At 36.7% G+C, this 12,376-nt stretch overlaps 1 protein-coding gene across 1 annotated transcript; it reads right to left on the bottom strand.

Annotated features, from left to right (window-relative positions):
* Positions 1-3,772: 3,772 nt before the first annotated feature.
* On the bottom strand, positions 3,773-11,284 carry LOC124880188 (transmembrane protein 184C-like). The gene is made up of 13 exons (XM_047385137.1): positions 10,997-11,284; positions 10,284-10,316; positions 9,532-9,694; positions 9,291-9,421; positions 8,036-8,072; positions 7,531-7,736; positions 7,373-7,447; positions 6,401-6,494; positions 5,339-5,451; positions 5,146-5,245; positions 4,779-4,856; positions 4,544-4,637; positions 3,773-4,366 (listed from the first exon to the last, which is right to left on the bottom strand). The coding sequence occupies exons 3-13, from the start codon at positions 9,646-9,648 to the stop codon at positions 4,092-4,094; spliced, it is 1,320 nt and encodes a 439-aa protein (XP_047241093.1). The 5' UTR covers positions 9,649-9,694; positions 10,284-10,316; positions 10,997-11,284; the 3' UTR covers positions 3,773-4,091.
* Positions 11,285-12,376: the final 1,092 nt, after the last annotated feature.

The raw sequence follows: 12,376 nt of genomic DNA, 5'->3' as shown, positions 1-12,376 counted from the left end.
GTAGAGAGAAAAAAAGGTGCACTTGAGTTGCTTTTGCAGAAATCGAAATAACCTGCGTTACTGCTGAAAATAACTATTTAGGCAACGCACTAATGATAAACAACACTGAACTGTAAACATGAACCAAATAAAGTGTGCAAGCGTTTTGTTGCGCCATATTGTGACCGTACTTCTCTCTCCCACTGAAGGCAGCCTGTCTCTGCGTGGCACTGTCACGGGCCTGCCGCAATGACACGTGATGAAAACAAACAATGAGCAATGAGCATGCGCTCTGTCTGCTCATACCTACAGCCTTTATGTCTCCTTATTAAGTCGCTTAAGTAATATAATGTAATTTAAGATTAAATTAAATTGAATACGTCGCATTATAAGCAAACAAAACAGTAAAAAGCAAAGAACGGCTCTCACTAAGACTCGAGTCCTATCGTTCAAGGTAAAGAGCCGAACGAAAACACACGAACGAATACTACTTACAATACTACTTACAATACTACTTACAATACTACTTACAATACTACTTACAATACTACTTACAATACTACTTACAATACTACTTCCAGCTAGTACAGGGGGCAGAGACGAGAAAACTTCCGCCTTACTGCAGTTGAGGAGACAAGGCATTTATTTGACGTGGCGTTGCCTTGTCTTGCCTGTATGATTGTTTGCAGATTTTATTTTTGTTTACTTCCAGCTCTGAACACACGTCTTCCCTTTGTTTGCTGGCCGATTTGTTAACGACGTAAACGCCCTCATTTCAACCCCAAACGTCCGGCTGAACTAAAATACGAGTTTAAACTATATATTTACGTGTTTCTATTCAGTATGAGGCAGCAGCTGCTGAGGAAGCTGTAGTTTTACCCTCTGAGTAAAAACAACATGTCTGCTCTGCTGCTGTAACCTGCTACGCAGATAAAAATACAACCACAAGCACCAACATGTCCGAGTCCGACATGAGCGCATAGCAAAGGCAACCAGATACCCACCGTCCACTGCTCAGGTTCACTGGTCCTTTCAATATTTAGACCCTCTCAACGAGTCCTGAAGAGCAACTTTAACCGTGAAACGTCGCAGGGCGCCGTGGAAAGTCCCGTCTGGTGTCAACAACTAGTTTACTTTCAGTTTCGTTTTATGTTCTTATGTAAAGAAGAGTGTTGCACCAGGTAAATGAAATATAAAGGTGACTAATCGCTGAAATGTAATAAGTTCCTGCCACAATTAATAAAAAAAAATAACCAGCAAAATCCTAATTTACCCTTATAGGCAAATAAAACTAAGCTTTACTTCACAGTTTCACTGTAAAAGCTTCTGCAACATTACAAGATGTAAACAGAAGGTCCCAGATCTGATAATTACATGATCTCAGTAGAACCGTTAATTCAAATACAAGTAATTAAAATACTAAATATGAAACTAAAAGATGAGCTTTATTTGTGGCCATAACGAATGAATAAATGTAAATATGGTTTGATTTTCTTTTAAGGATCCAAATAATGAAAACAAAATATTTGCAAAAAGACTAAATTCATATTTCTACAACATTGAATGCGACCATCATGAAGCTACTGTGACTGTAGGAGGCGCTGTTTCTTCTGTACACCGCTTACTTTTTCACCACCAAACAAATAACATATGACATGATTTCCAAAATATTTTCATGTGACCCTGATATCAGAACACTCCCTCCTCCCATATATAGGCATTGACGGTAAGTTGAGGTGTACAGTTTTTATCAGTATATGATAAAAACACGACATTTTTTCAATCCTTTTTGCAGTGATTTCATGTTTTTATTATTTTAAATCTAAAAAATAAAAACCAACCAAATTTAAATCTCTACTTATTTGTTTTTTTTATAATTCTATGTATATATATTTTCATGTAAAACGAAAACAAAATAACAACCTAATTTTTTTTTTTCATTGAGAAAACAAAAGTTTCAAAACATCCACAGATCATGAACAAAAGAGTAAGAAATCTACATCCAGTAAAGCCAAATGTGCAAGCAAGTGAAGGAAAGGCGAAACCTAACTCAAAAATGGAGACATAATGAACACTAACAGCAGAAGAAACTGCAGTTTAAATCAGAAAGTCCTCCTGTGCGCAGCAGGTTTTATTGCTTTCAGTGTTTACACTTAAAAGCAGAGCTTTTGTGTGATGAAATACCAGGAATAATTCAATCGTATTTGTTTGTACTGGGAAAATCGGTTTTATTCAAAATCTCATATTCAAAACTTTATTATATGTTTATAATTATTACATTATGTCAAACAAATAGACACATTATATATTCCACTCATGATTATGTATGCAAAGCCAAAACAGCAGTCTTTTTTTTAAATATATATTGATTAGATAAACCTTAAACAATTCCCCTCAAACATGCAGCACTGAACGCGTACATGACGCGCCCTGTGTGCGTGCAGCATCACTGACTGACAGTCTGTGGTTAGCGTTAGCTTTCGCTACTTTCCTTAACTGTTCATCGGTTTAGCAGCAGCGGATCTATCATTCCAGTTAGTGGAATATGGGTTAGCAAAGCTAACTTTTTGGTTAGCTATTTCGACCACTGTTAATTATTTTGTAGATGATCTGCACGGAGGAACAGTTCTTAGCACTGTTGTCTCACAGCAAGAGGGTTTTAGGTTCAAATTCGGGCCTGCATACTTTTTGCTTTGAATTTTCCGCTCTCCCAATGCATGGCTGTTAATTAACCAATTAATGGTCAAAATTGTCCTTCACTTAGTCTTGTGTGTCTCTGTGTTTGTCAAACGTATTCTATACAGTAATATAAACCCACTACTGTACAGGATTGAAAACTGACTACAGCAGAAATGTCACCGCAACACAAAGAACAAGTTGTGCTTTAAAACTTTAACTGTAATCGACTTCAGGTTTTTTACATAAATATAGTTTTTTTTTTTTTGTTCATGAAGAAGCACAAGTTAATAAACACCAGTTTTATTTTTATAAAGTTTATAAATGGTTTCTCTTAGTAAAAAAATAGAAACAAAAACTAGATAGATAGATAGATAGATAGATAGATAGATAGATAGATAGATAAATAGATAGATAGATAGATAGATAGATAGATAGATAGATAGATAGATAGATAGATAGATAGATAGATAGATAGATAGATAGATAGATAGATAGATAGATAGATAGATAGATAGATAGATAGATAGATAGATAGATAGATAGATAGATAGATAGATAGATAGATGATAGATAGATAGATAGATAGATAGATAGATAGATAGATAGATAGATAGATAGATAGATAGATAGATAGATAGATAGATAGATAGATAGATAGATAGATAGATAGATAGATAGATAGATAGATAGATAGATAGATAGATAGATAGATAGTTGGATGGATGGATGGATAGATAGATAGATAGATAGATAGATAGATAGATAGATAGATAGATAGATAGATAGATAGATAGATAGATAGATAGATAGATAGATAGATAGATAGATAGATAGATAGATAGATAGATAGATAGATAGATAGATAGATAGATAGATAGATAGATAGATAGATAGATAGATAGATAGATAGATAGATAGATAGATAGATAGATAGATAGATAGATAGATAGATAGATAGATAGATAGATAGATAGATAGATAGATAGATAGATAGATAGATAGATAGATAGATAGATAGATAGATAGATAGATAAATAGATAGATAGATAGATAGATAGATAGATAGATAGATAGATAGATGATAGGAACCTGAAGAAACATAAGCATACTTGTGTTTGCAGTGCCAGTTTTAATTTTATTGTGAGTTGGGACACACAGTTAAAGCTTTCTGAAGGGCACTTCAACAGCACAAAACCAAGACAACAACCGGCTTCCCTTTTTCACTCCATCAGACACATTTATCAAAACTACACCATCTGACAGCAAAATACAGATTTTAAACATTAACATCTGACCATCCTTTAAAATTATACCAGTTCCTGACCAAACATGGCTTTGACATCAGAGTGCATTCTCTTCTTCTGTTCACTTTTTTAGTTTTCTATCATAAATTTGCAGAGTTTACTGCCATTTCTGACATTGTTTTCACTTGTTTATTGTCCGATTCCCGGCTGAGGAGGAGTACAGTCGCTGACGTCCTCCCAGGACGAAGATGTGAAACCTGCAGGGGCAGAGATTGAGTGAGAGGCGGGCGTGTGGCCGAAACCTTGGTACCGCCCGACTGAGGAAGGGGAGGAGGGCATAGACGTTGCTGCTCCAACAACGGGATCCTGGGAGGTGGAGTTCAGCAGGCCAGTGTGCTCAGTGTGCTCTGGTCGAGCTGCTGCTCCAAAGTACATCTTGTTGGGACGTCCCAGGAAAGTACGACCTGAAGGGACAGGTGGATAGGGACCTCTGAAAAAACTGGTCTGATAAGTTTTGATTTACTGTGAAAACCATCTTGATAAAAAGTAATGTTCTCATGATGCATAGTACTTGGTTTACAATCCTGTAGGAAGCATTGCTATGATTTTGACAGGTTTTGCAACGTTAAGTCCTAACTTACCAACATTGCGGACCTGCTCCGTGACGTCAGCTCGGATGTCGGAGAAATCCCACATGGCCAGAAAACTGTCAAAACATGATCCCTCCTCTGCTTCCTGGGGGAAAGGAAAAACAGGTAAACTTGGGAGTCTGTATGGATGGATGGACGGATGGATGGATGGATGGATGGACGGATGGATGGATGGATGGATGGATGGATGGATGGATGGATGGATGGATGGATGGACTGCAGATACCTGAACATAGGGTTTGTAGGTAAAGGTGTAGTGGTGAGCGATAGCAGCCAGGAACATCTCTATGCAGATGATGAAGTCCTGTGTGGTAAATCAAACATTTGATCAATCATCCAGTTTTAGAAAGCAAAAATTAAGGACAAGTCTTGAAAAACTAAAACATGAGTAAAATATCAACTTTAATTTGACCAGTTCAACAAAGGAACCAATACTTCTGGTGTAAAAGATAGTCGGAAGGAGAAACATCCTGCTGGCTCAGTCAATTGTACTTTTCAGAAAATTCTGTGCATGGAAACTGAATGTTTTCAAAATGGGTATAAATATGTAACTAAATGGTATCAGTGGTGTATTTTTTAAAATATATTATGACCTGCAGTCCAGTAGCTACAGCCTCCACACTGTCCCAGTCCCAGGTGTGTTTGTCAGAGATCACACCTACTTTCACCAGGAAGGCTATAAAAACTGCTTGCCTGCAGAGAAACCAACAGTACTCACTAAGTTATATAACAATCGTTTTATAAAAATAAGGCACCAAACGGGTTCAGTCATGTTTCCCGTCTTACCAGAATGAGACAAACACCACCAGTTTGACGCAGAGGAATTTTCCCACGGGCCTGATGGGAGTCAGCTCATCTTTGAGGGCTCGATAAAGCAGAACCAGGCAGTACATGGCAAACTGTGGACAGTGGTGGACCAACACAAACATGAATCTCGGCAAAAAGAGACTAATCAAAATGATCAGGAGAAAAACCACCAACAGTTTTCTGTTGTCAAAGGAGCAGCATCAATAGAAACATGTTTTTAATCATACGGGCAAGAGAGGAAATAAACTGAAGGATTTATGTTTCAGAAAATTAAGAAAAATGATTTAAGTACTACCACATAAAACTCTAAAACCTAATATACTGTTGAAAATCTACTGTGGTTTGTAAAATAATTAATAATAAACATTTCCACGTTTTATCATTTTACAACCACCTTCAATCAGTAATATTGGGATTTTATGTGACAGACCAACACAAAGTGATGGAAAAGCAACTGTATTCATTTCCCTCTGATTCGATATTTGGTAGAATCCTCTTGGTCTGCAAGCTTTGTACCTCTAGAGGCTACAATTGCAAAATAACTTTCTTTAACAATTGCTTTCTTCTTGCAACCCTTTTTAAAAGCGAAAATCTTGGAGTGTTCGACTTATAGTTTTCCTGTCAACAGAGTCTCCCACCTGAGCTACGGATTTCTGCAGCTCATCCAGAGTTATTATGAGCCTTGTGGTAGCTTCCTCCCACTTCACCTGTATGTGGTACTTTGTGCTGGTCTTTATATTTATCAACCATATTAAAATAAAATAACATTTGTGTTTTCAATGTAAAAAGTTACAAGCTATCTTTCAGTTCATTGTATCTAATTTTGAGGAACCTGAAAGGCTTCATGGTTTATTTACATGTTGTTATTTATAGTGTGTGGGACCTCATGGTGCATTCAAGACACCTTACAAATGTAGGAATCTACACCTATATGGTAGCAACTGTTGATTAAAACAGTGAAATAAATTTCTTTCTTCTCTATTAAATAAGTAAACATAAAAGTTTCTTTATTTGCAGTTTCTACGGGTATGTTGTGCTTACCAGCTGTGATATGTTGTTGACTATAACCAGGTAGGACCAGGCGTTTCTGAAGCTGAAATTGGCTTCATCATAAACTCCACAGAGCTGGCAGATGCTGCAGAAATAGATGAAAACACTAAGCTACACGTTTCACTAATCATATCTCAAAGTTTCAAAAATACTTTGCTTGGAGAGTATTATAGTTAAAACTATAATAACTGGACTGAAAATGAGTAAAAAAAGCAGCAAAATCTTAACATAACTTTAAAAACCTGTAGAAAATGCAGAGAACTACTGATAGAGGCCACTTTAAATGATTAACAATGACCAGGAAGGAAAACAGTTTGAAATGATGAGACATACAGTACAGACCATAAGTGTGGACACACCTTCTCATTCAAAGAGTTGTCTTTATTTTCATGACTATGAATATTGTAGCTTCACACTGAAGGCATCAAAACTATGAATTAGCACATGTGGAATTATATACTGAACAAAAAAGTGTGAAACAACTGAAAATATGTCTTATATTCTAGGTTCTTCAAAGTAGCCACTTTTTGCTTTGATTACTGCTCCGCACACTCTTGGTATTCTGTTGATGAGCTTCAAGACGTAGTCACCTTAAATGGTTTTCACTTCACAGGTGTGCCCTGTCAGGTTTAATAACTGGGGTTTAAAGCCTTATAAATGGGGTTGGGACCATCAGTTGTGTTGTGCAGGAGGTGGATACAGTATACAGCTGATAGTCCTACTGAATAGACTGTTAGAATTTGTATTATGGCAAGAAAAAAGCAGCTAAGTAAAGAAAAACGAGTGGCCATCATTACTTTAAGAAATGAAGGTCAGTCAGTCCGAACAATTGGGAAAACTTTGAAAGTGTCCCCAAGTGCAGTCGCAAAAACCATCAAGCGCTACAAAGAAGGTGTATCCAAACTTTTGGTCTGTACTGTATAAGTGTTACAGCATCACTTCCATAAGAGGAAAAACCCTTACAGTGCTATAACTGTAGTGACAGGTCGGACCACAGTGTACTGAAGGACTCCCAGCTTGCACCTGAACAGCAGCACCCTGTAAAAGAAATAAAAACAGCAATGAACACCTTCATCTTTACCCACTCATTATGTACTGCAACCCCCCTACACTCCTCTTACTCTCCCATCGGCCACGGCGGGCAGCAGCACAGCGGTGGCAGGTGCGGCTGCTGCTGCTGCACCTCCAGCATGAGCACCAGGCTTGGGTACTGGTTGCTCAGGAAGTTGAGCAGGAACACCAGGAAGTTGTAGATAACATAGGCCTCGTAGCACTCCCTGCATGTGTCCACATAGATGGCCAGGCTGGGGTACCGCAGGCCCAGCCACTGAACAGAAGGAACAAGAGGGAGCTGAAGACACGATTAACATTATCAGAAGATTTAAATCACTTGTGGAGAGTCACATGGGAGAAGTTTATTAGCTGTAACGGAGCTAACTGATTATAAACAGCTCAAGCCATCTCATATCAGGGCTTATCACAGTGCCATGTTGTCTTTTATTAAGATTTGATGTTATGGCAACACAGATGGATAAAATGGCCAGCTGAGCATCTCTGTGTGTGTATGTGTGTGTGTGTGTGTGTGTGTGTGTGTGTGTGTGTGTTTGTGTCTCATTAATGACTCACACTGTCCAAGCTGTAGATCGGTACCATCCACAGAATCCTGGAAGATGATAACAAACCAGCAGGGTTGAGTATTTCTGTGTCAGGTTTTAAGTTTAATGCACCTTATTCAAATTTCAGTGGAAACTCTGGGATGCTTTCAGAATGTTGTCAAAATTATCCTCATAGTGCATGTATGTATCATTATCTCGATATCTGTAAGGTAGTTTTAGAGGTTTCTGTGCAGATTGAGGTACCAACCAGGGCTGGAGCTAAACCCAATTTGAATTTAACCTTAGTAGAAATTATTTCAACAGCAAAAAGAACCACCTCTGTGCCACATTACATTACTAAACGTCTTCCAGTTAATTTTTGATTACTCCTCTGTTGTGTTGTCCATTTCTGCAGAGGACCACAGCGCGGGCACACAGTTTACCAACAGAAATCACTTACTTGTTTGATTATTCCAGCAAACAGAATGTCTTATCTATGAACTCTGTTTTAAACAACAGTCGGTGTTTATAAACAGCGTTGATCAGCATTTTCAGCCTATAACCTGTTTTAGAGAACCCTGAAAATGGGAGTTAAACACAATGTTTCAAGCAGGATTTCTAAATGTCAGCTGATGATGTTACCAGAACTGGCAGTGTTTATAAATGAAGCAGCAAGTTGCACATATACAGAACGTCCAGTTGAAAACAGCAACCATGACCTATTTTCAGTGCATTCAAACAAAGAGCAAAGAAATTAGTGAGTGTGATAATCCAAATTTTTTATTATTGCTTTTTATAAACATACAGATAAACTAACAAGATTTAAAACCAAACAGGCGCTATAGCCACACATTTTACTCCATGCAACTTTAATCAAACCACAACTACATCGTCATGACTCCTCTGTAACATCCAGTCACAAATTAAATTTTAAATCACCTGCTAAACCTTTACTGCTTTTATTTAACTTTAACGAGTTAAGCCACCTGTGACTCGATGGATGGTCCTAAGGAACTAGTCAGATTACCACAGGGGTGAGTGCCCCACTGACCCCACCCCTAAATCTGTCCATGCTCCCTGCTTATTGTTCTAGAAAGTTGGATTATTGTCCCTCCACTGCAGCACAAACATCTAAAACAACAAAAAGTTGTTTTTTTGTTTTTGTTTTTATAATTCAATGCATTTAGTTAAACCCATGTTGTTATATACATAGTTTAAATTAAAAATGATCTATGTCCCAGAGACGGGTTAAAGGGCTAAAACAAGCTGAATCTGTGTTTGTTCACCTGATGATAGGTTTCTGCAGCTCAGGCTGGGTGTAGTGCACCATATGCTGCAGGATCCCCCACAGTGAAATGGGGATTGTGAGGAACACGAACACGCCGGCTATGAACCAGGCTTTACTGTGAGTCCCAACCTGCACAGACAGAGTAACAGAACTTTTCTGGGTCAAGCTGTATGGATCAGATGTGGTTAAACAGGTGGAGCTGGAGTTCAGGTGGAGGTGGTGAGAAAGGAAGTGTGTACCTTGTCCTTCTGGAGCTCCCAAACACACAGAGGCACCACGGCCACAAGCAGAAGTGCGTACAGAACCAGAACCAGGGGACGGATCCATCTCCTCCACTCTGCACAGGTACACGGCATGGTGGCTGCTTCACCCTGAGTGTAGACTTACAGGTTCATCCTACAGCTTAAAGACAAAAGGCAGATCCTTAGAGCTGGACAGGACAACAAGAACACAACGCTGGTTTGACTGCATCATTTAATTTAATTAGAAACAAGTTTTGAAGAAGTGTATTATTATTATTATTATTATTATTATTATTATTGGTATTATTATATTAAACTTGATTTTTATTGTAATAATTACCATGATTATTACTTTGATTGATTATTACTTTGACAGATGTTGCAAATGCACCTTTTTTATTAGATATGTGTATATTGTACATTGTAAATTGTAAATTTGCATATTCTGTAATGCAAAAACAGAACAAAAGAGCAAAGTGTACCGGAGTCAAATTCCTTGTTTGTATGCACGAACTTGGCAATAAAGCTGATTCTGATTCTGATTGATTGTGCACCAGTACTCCTAGTCTTACAAAAGATTATTCAACAACAACATACAAAAAACAGTCAAACTTTCAAACAACAAACATGTTCAAGATTTATTATTATTGTTGTTTAGCCTTTATTCACTTACACTTGTTCTCTATGTCGTAATAAAAACTGTATAACTTGAATGTGTTAAATGAGGAGCTAAAGAGCTAAGAACTTACCTTCACAAAGCCTGGAGACTAAAGTCTGGCCGACTGGAAAGACAATAACAGAAAAATAAGGGATGAATCCACATTTCTGTGAAATGAAAGTAGCGGCAATAAAAGTGTTTAGCAGTAGAATGAACCTATAAACCCAGGTCAAGTTTTTCATATTATCAAAACATTTCAGTATGAGTTCAAATCCACAGTTTTCTGAGATGTAAATGACAACATCATCTGCATATAGACTAAACATCAACACACATGATGAATGAGTTTAAGTTTTGAATATTAAGATTTAGTAAATGGTCCAAATTGTTGCTTTCTGCATGTAATGAGAATTTATTTTAGTGTATAGTATAGGCCACTGCAACACTGTGAGGTTTAAAAAGTTGCTAAAGTCACCAACAGCAACAATCTAACAGTTTGAAAGCTTGAAAATACTAGGAAAATAAAGCTGAAACGAGACTTATGGATTGCACCACTAAAAATGACTATTTCTCTCTGGACCCACATTAAGGCTACTGGAACAATCTCCTGCATTAACATTAACGTTATCCACAGCATCTCTAGCCCCATGAAAACGTAACGGAGTATGTGAGCATTAGAAACTGTTTTTGATTCTGACTGAGGAACTAAAATAAAACCATTTATCTTTCTAAAGGTGAAAACAGCTTGTCTAAACAGGTTAAAACCATGGAGATGTTGGTGCTGTTGCAGCTGAAGGTGTTTACTCGCAGTGACGCTCGGCCTGTTTCCACCCTCAGTCCTGTCTCTGTTTCTAGGCAACGCATCCCTCCTCCATCAGACACCGTAAACCGCTAAACCGACGCTTCAGGTTCCGTCAATAAGCCCTTCTCTGATCAGTGATCGATAAATCCACACAACGGCCGTCAGGTCCGCAGAACCGCTCAGCAGCTGCCCCGCTGGTCCGCTCCTGTCTGCCGCCTTTACGGCCCGACGTCACCGGGAGGAAGCAGAGGCAGCTCCGATCTGCCCATCAGTCACATGGTGGGTGGAGGAGAGACAGACTGGGTTGTTTGCTCCCTGATCAGGTTACAGGAGGAAGATTTTCAGACACATTCAGGATCAAGAAACGCTTCAGATGAAAGGACAGTCAGTTTTTAAATAATACATAAATAAATGATCATTTTCGAAAGAAAAAAAAAAGCAACTTGGGCCTTTTTATATGTTTAAGACTACAGGATTGAATTTAAACATGCACTTGAATTAAAATAAAATATACCCAATAAATCATTTTATAAATATAAAAAAATGATCTTACTTACAAGAAAAGGCACAAACTCAAAATAGTAATTTACCAAAACTGCAAATAATGCAAGTCAGTAAATATTGGCCACAGACATGGCAGGATTAAGATGAAATATTCAACTGAACTAGAAATAAGTAAGTAAAGAAAGAAAGAAAGAAATACATTTTTAAAAGTTATAAGATAGAAAATAAGTCTCTCTTTTGCTTATTTTTTTATTCTGCTAATAATAAAAAAACACTGAAGGTGTGGCCATAGACTTGATTGCAGATTATAACTAAATAAATAAATATAAGAAAAATCTAATTCCAAATAAAGAAATGTTCAAAAAAATTAACAAAGAAAATGTGCAAATAAAAGTTTATTTTTAAAACTTAAAATTGTTACATGAGGTGCTAATTTAATTTATTTATTTATATATATATATATATATATATATATATATATATATATATATATATATATATATATATATATATATATGTATATATATATATATATATATATATATATATATATATATAAATATATATATATATATATATGTATATATATATATATATATATATATATATATTTATATATATATATATATATATATATATAAATATATATATATATATATATATATATATATAAATATATATATATATATATATGTATATATATATATATACATATCTATATACGCTATAATTCCAGAAGTATTGGGTCTTGCCACCAAATTAATGAATTCCAGTCACTTCCAAGGCTCCAGGTGTATAAAGGTTGGTGTGGGAAAACTTGACTGGCCGGCACAGAGTCCTGACCTCAACCTTTTTGAACACCTTACAGATGAATTAGA

Source organism: Girardinichthys multiradiatus, chromosome 14, assembly GCF_021462225.1.
Source record: "Girardinichthys multiradiatus isolate DD_20200921_A chromosome 14, DD_fGirMul_XY1, whole genome shotgun sequence".
NCBI classification, from domain to species: Eukaryota; Metazoa; Chordata; class Actinopteri; order Cyprinodontiformes; family Goodeidae; genus Girardinichthys; species Girardinichthys multiradiatus.
The sequence above is the reverse complement of the archived record's forward strand: the minus strand, read 5'-3'. Positions and strand labels throughout refer to the sequence as shown.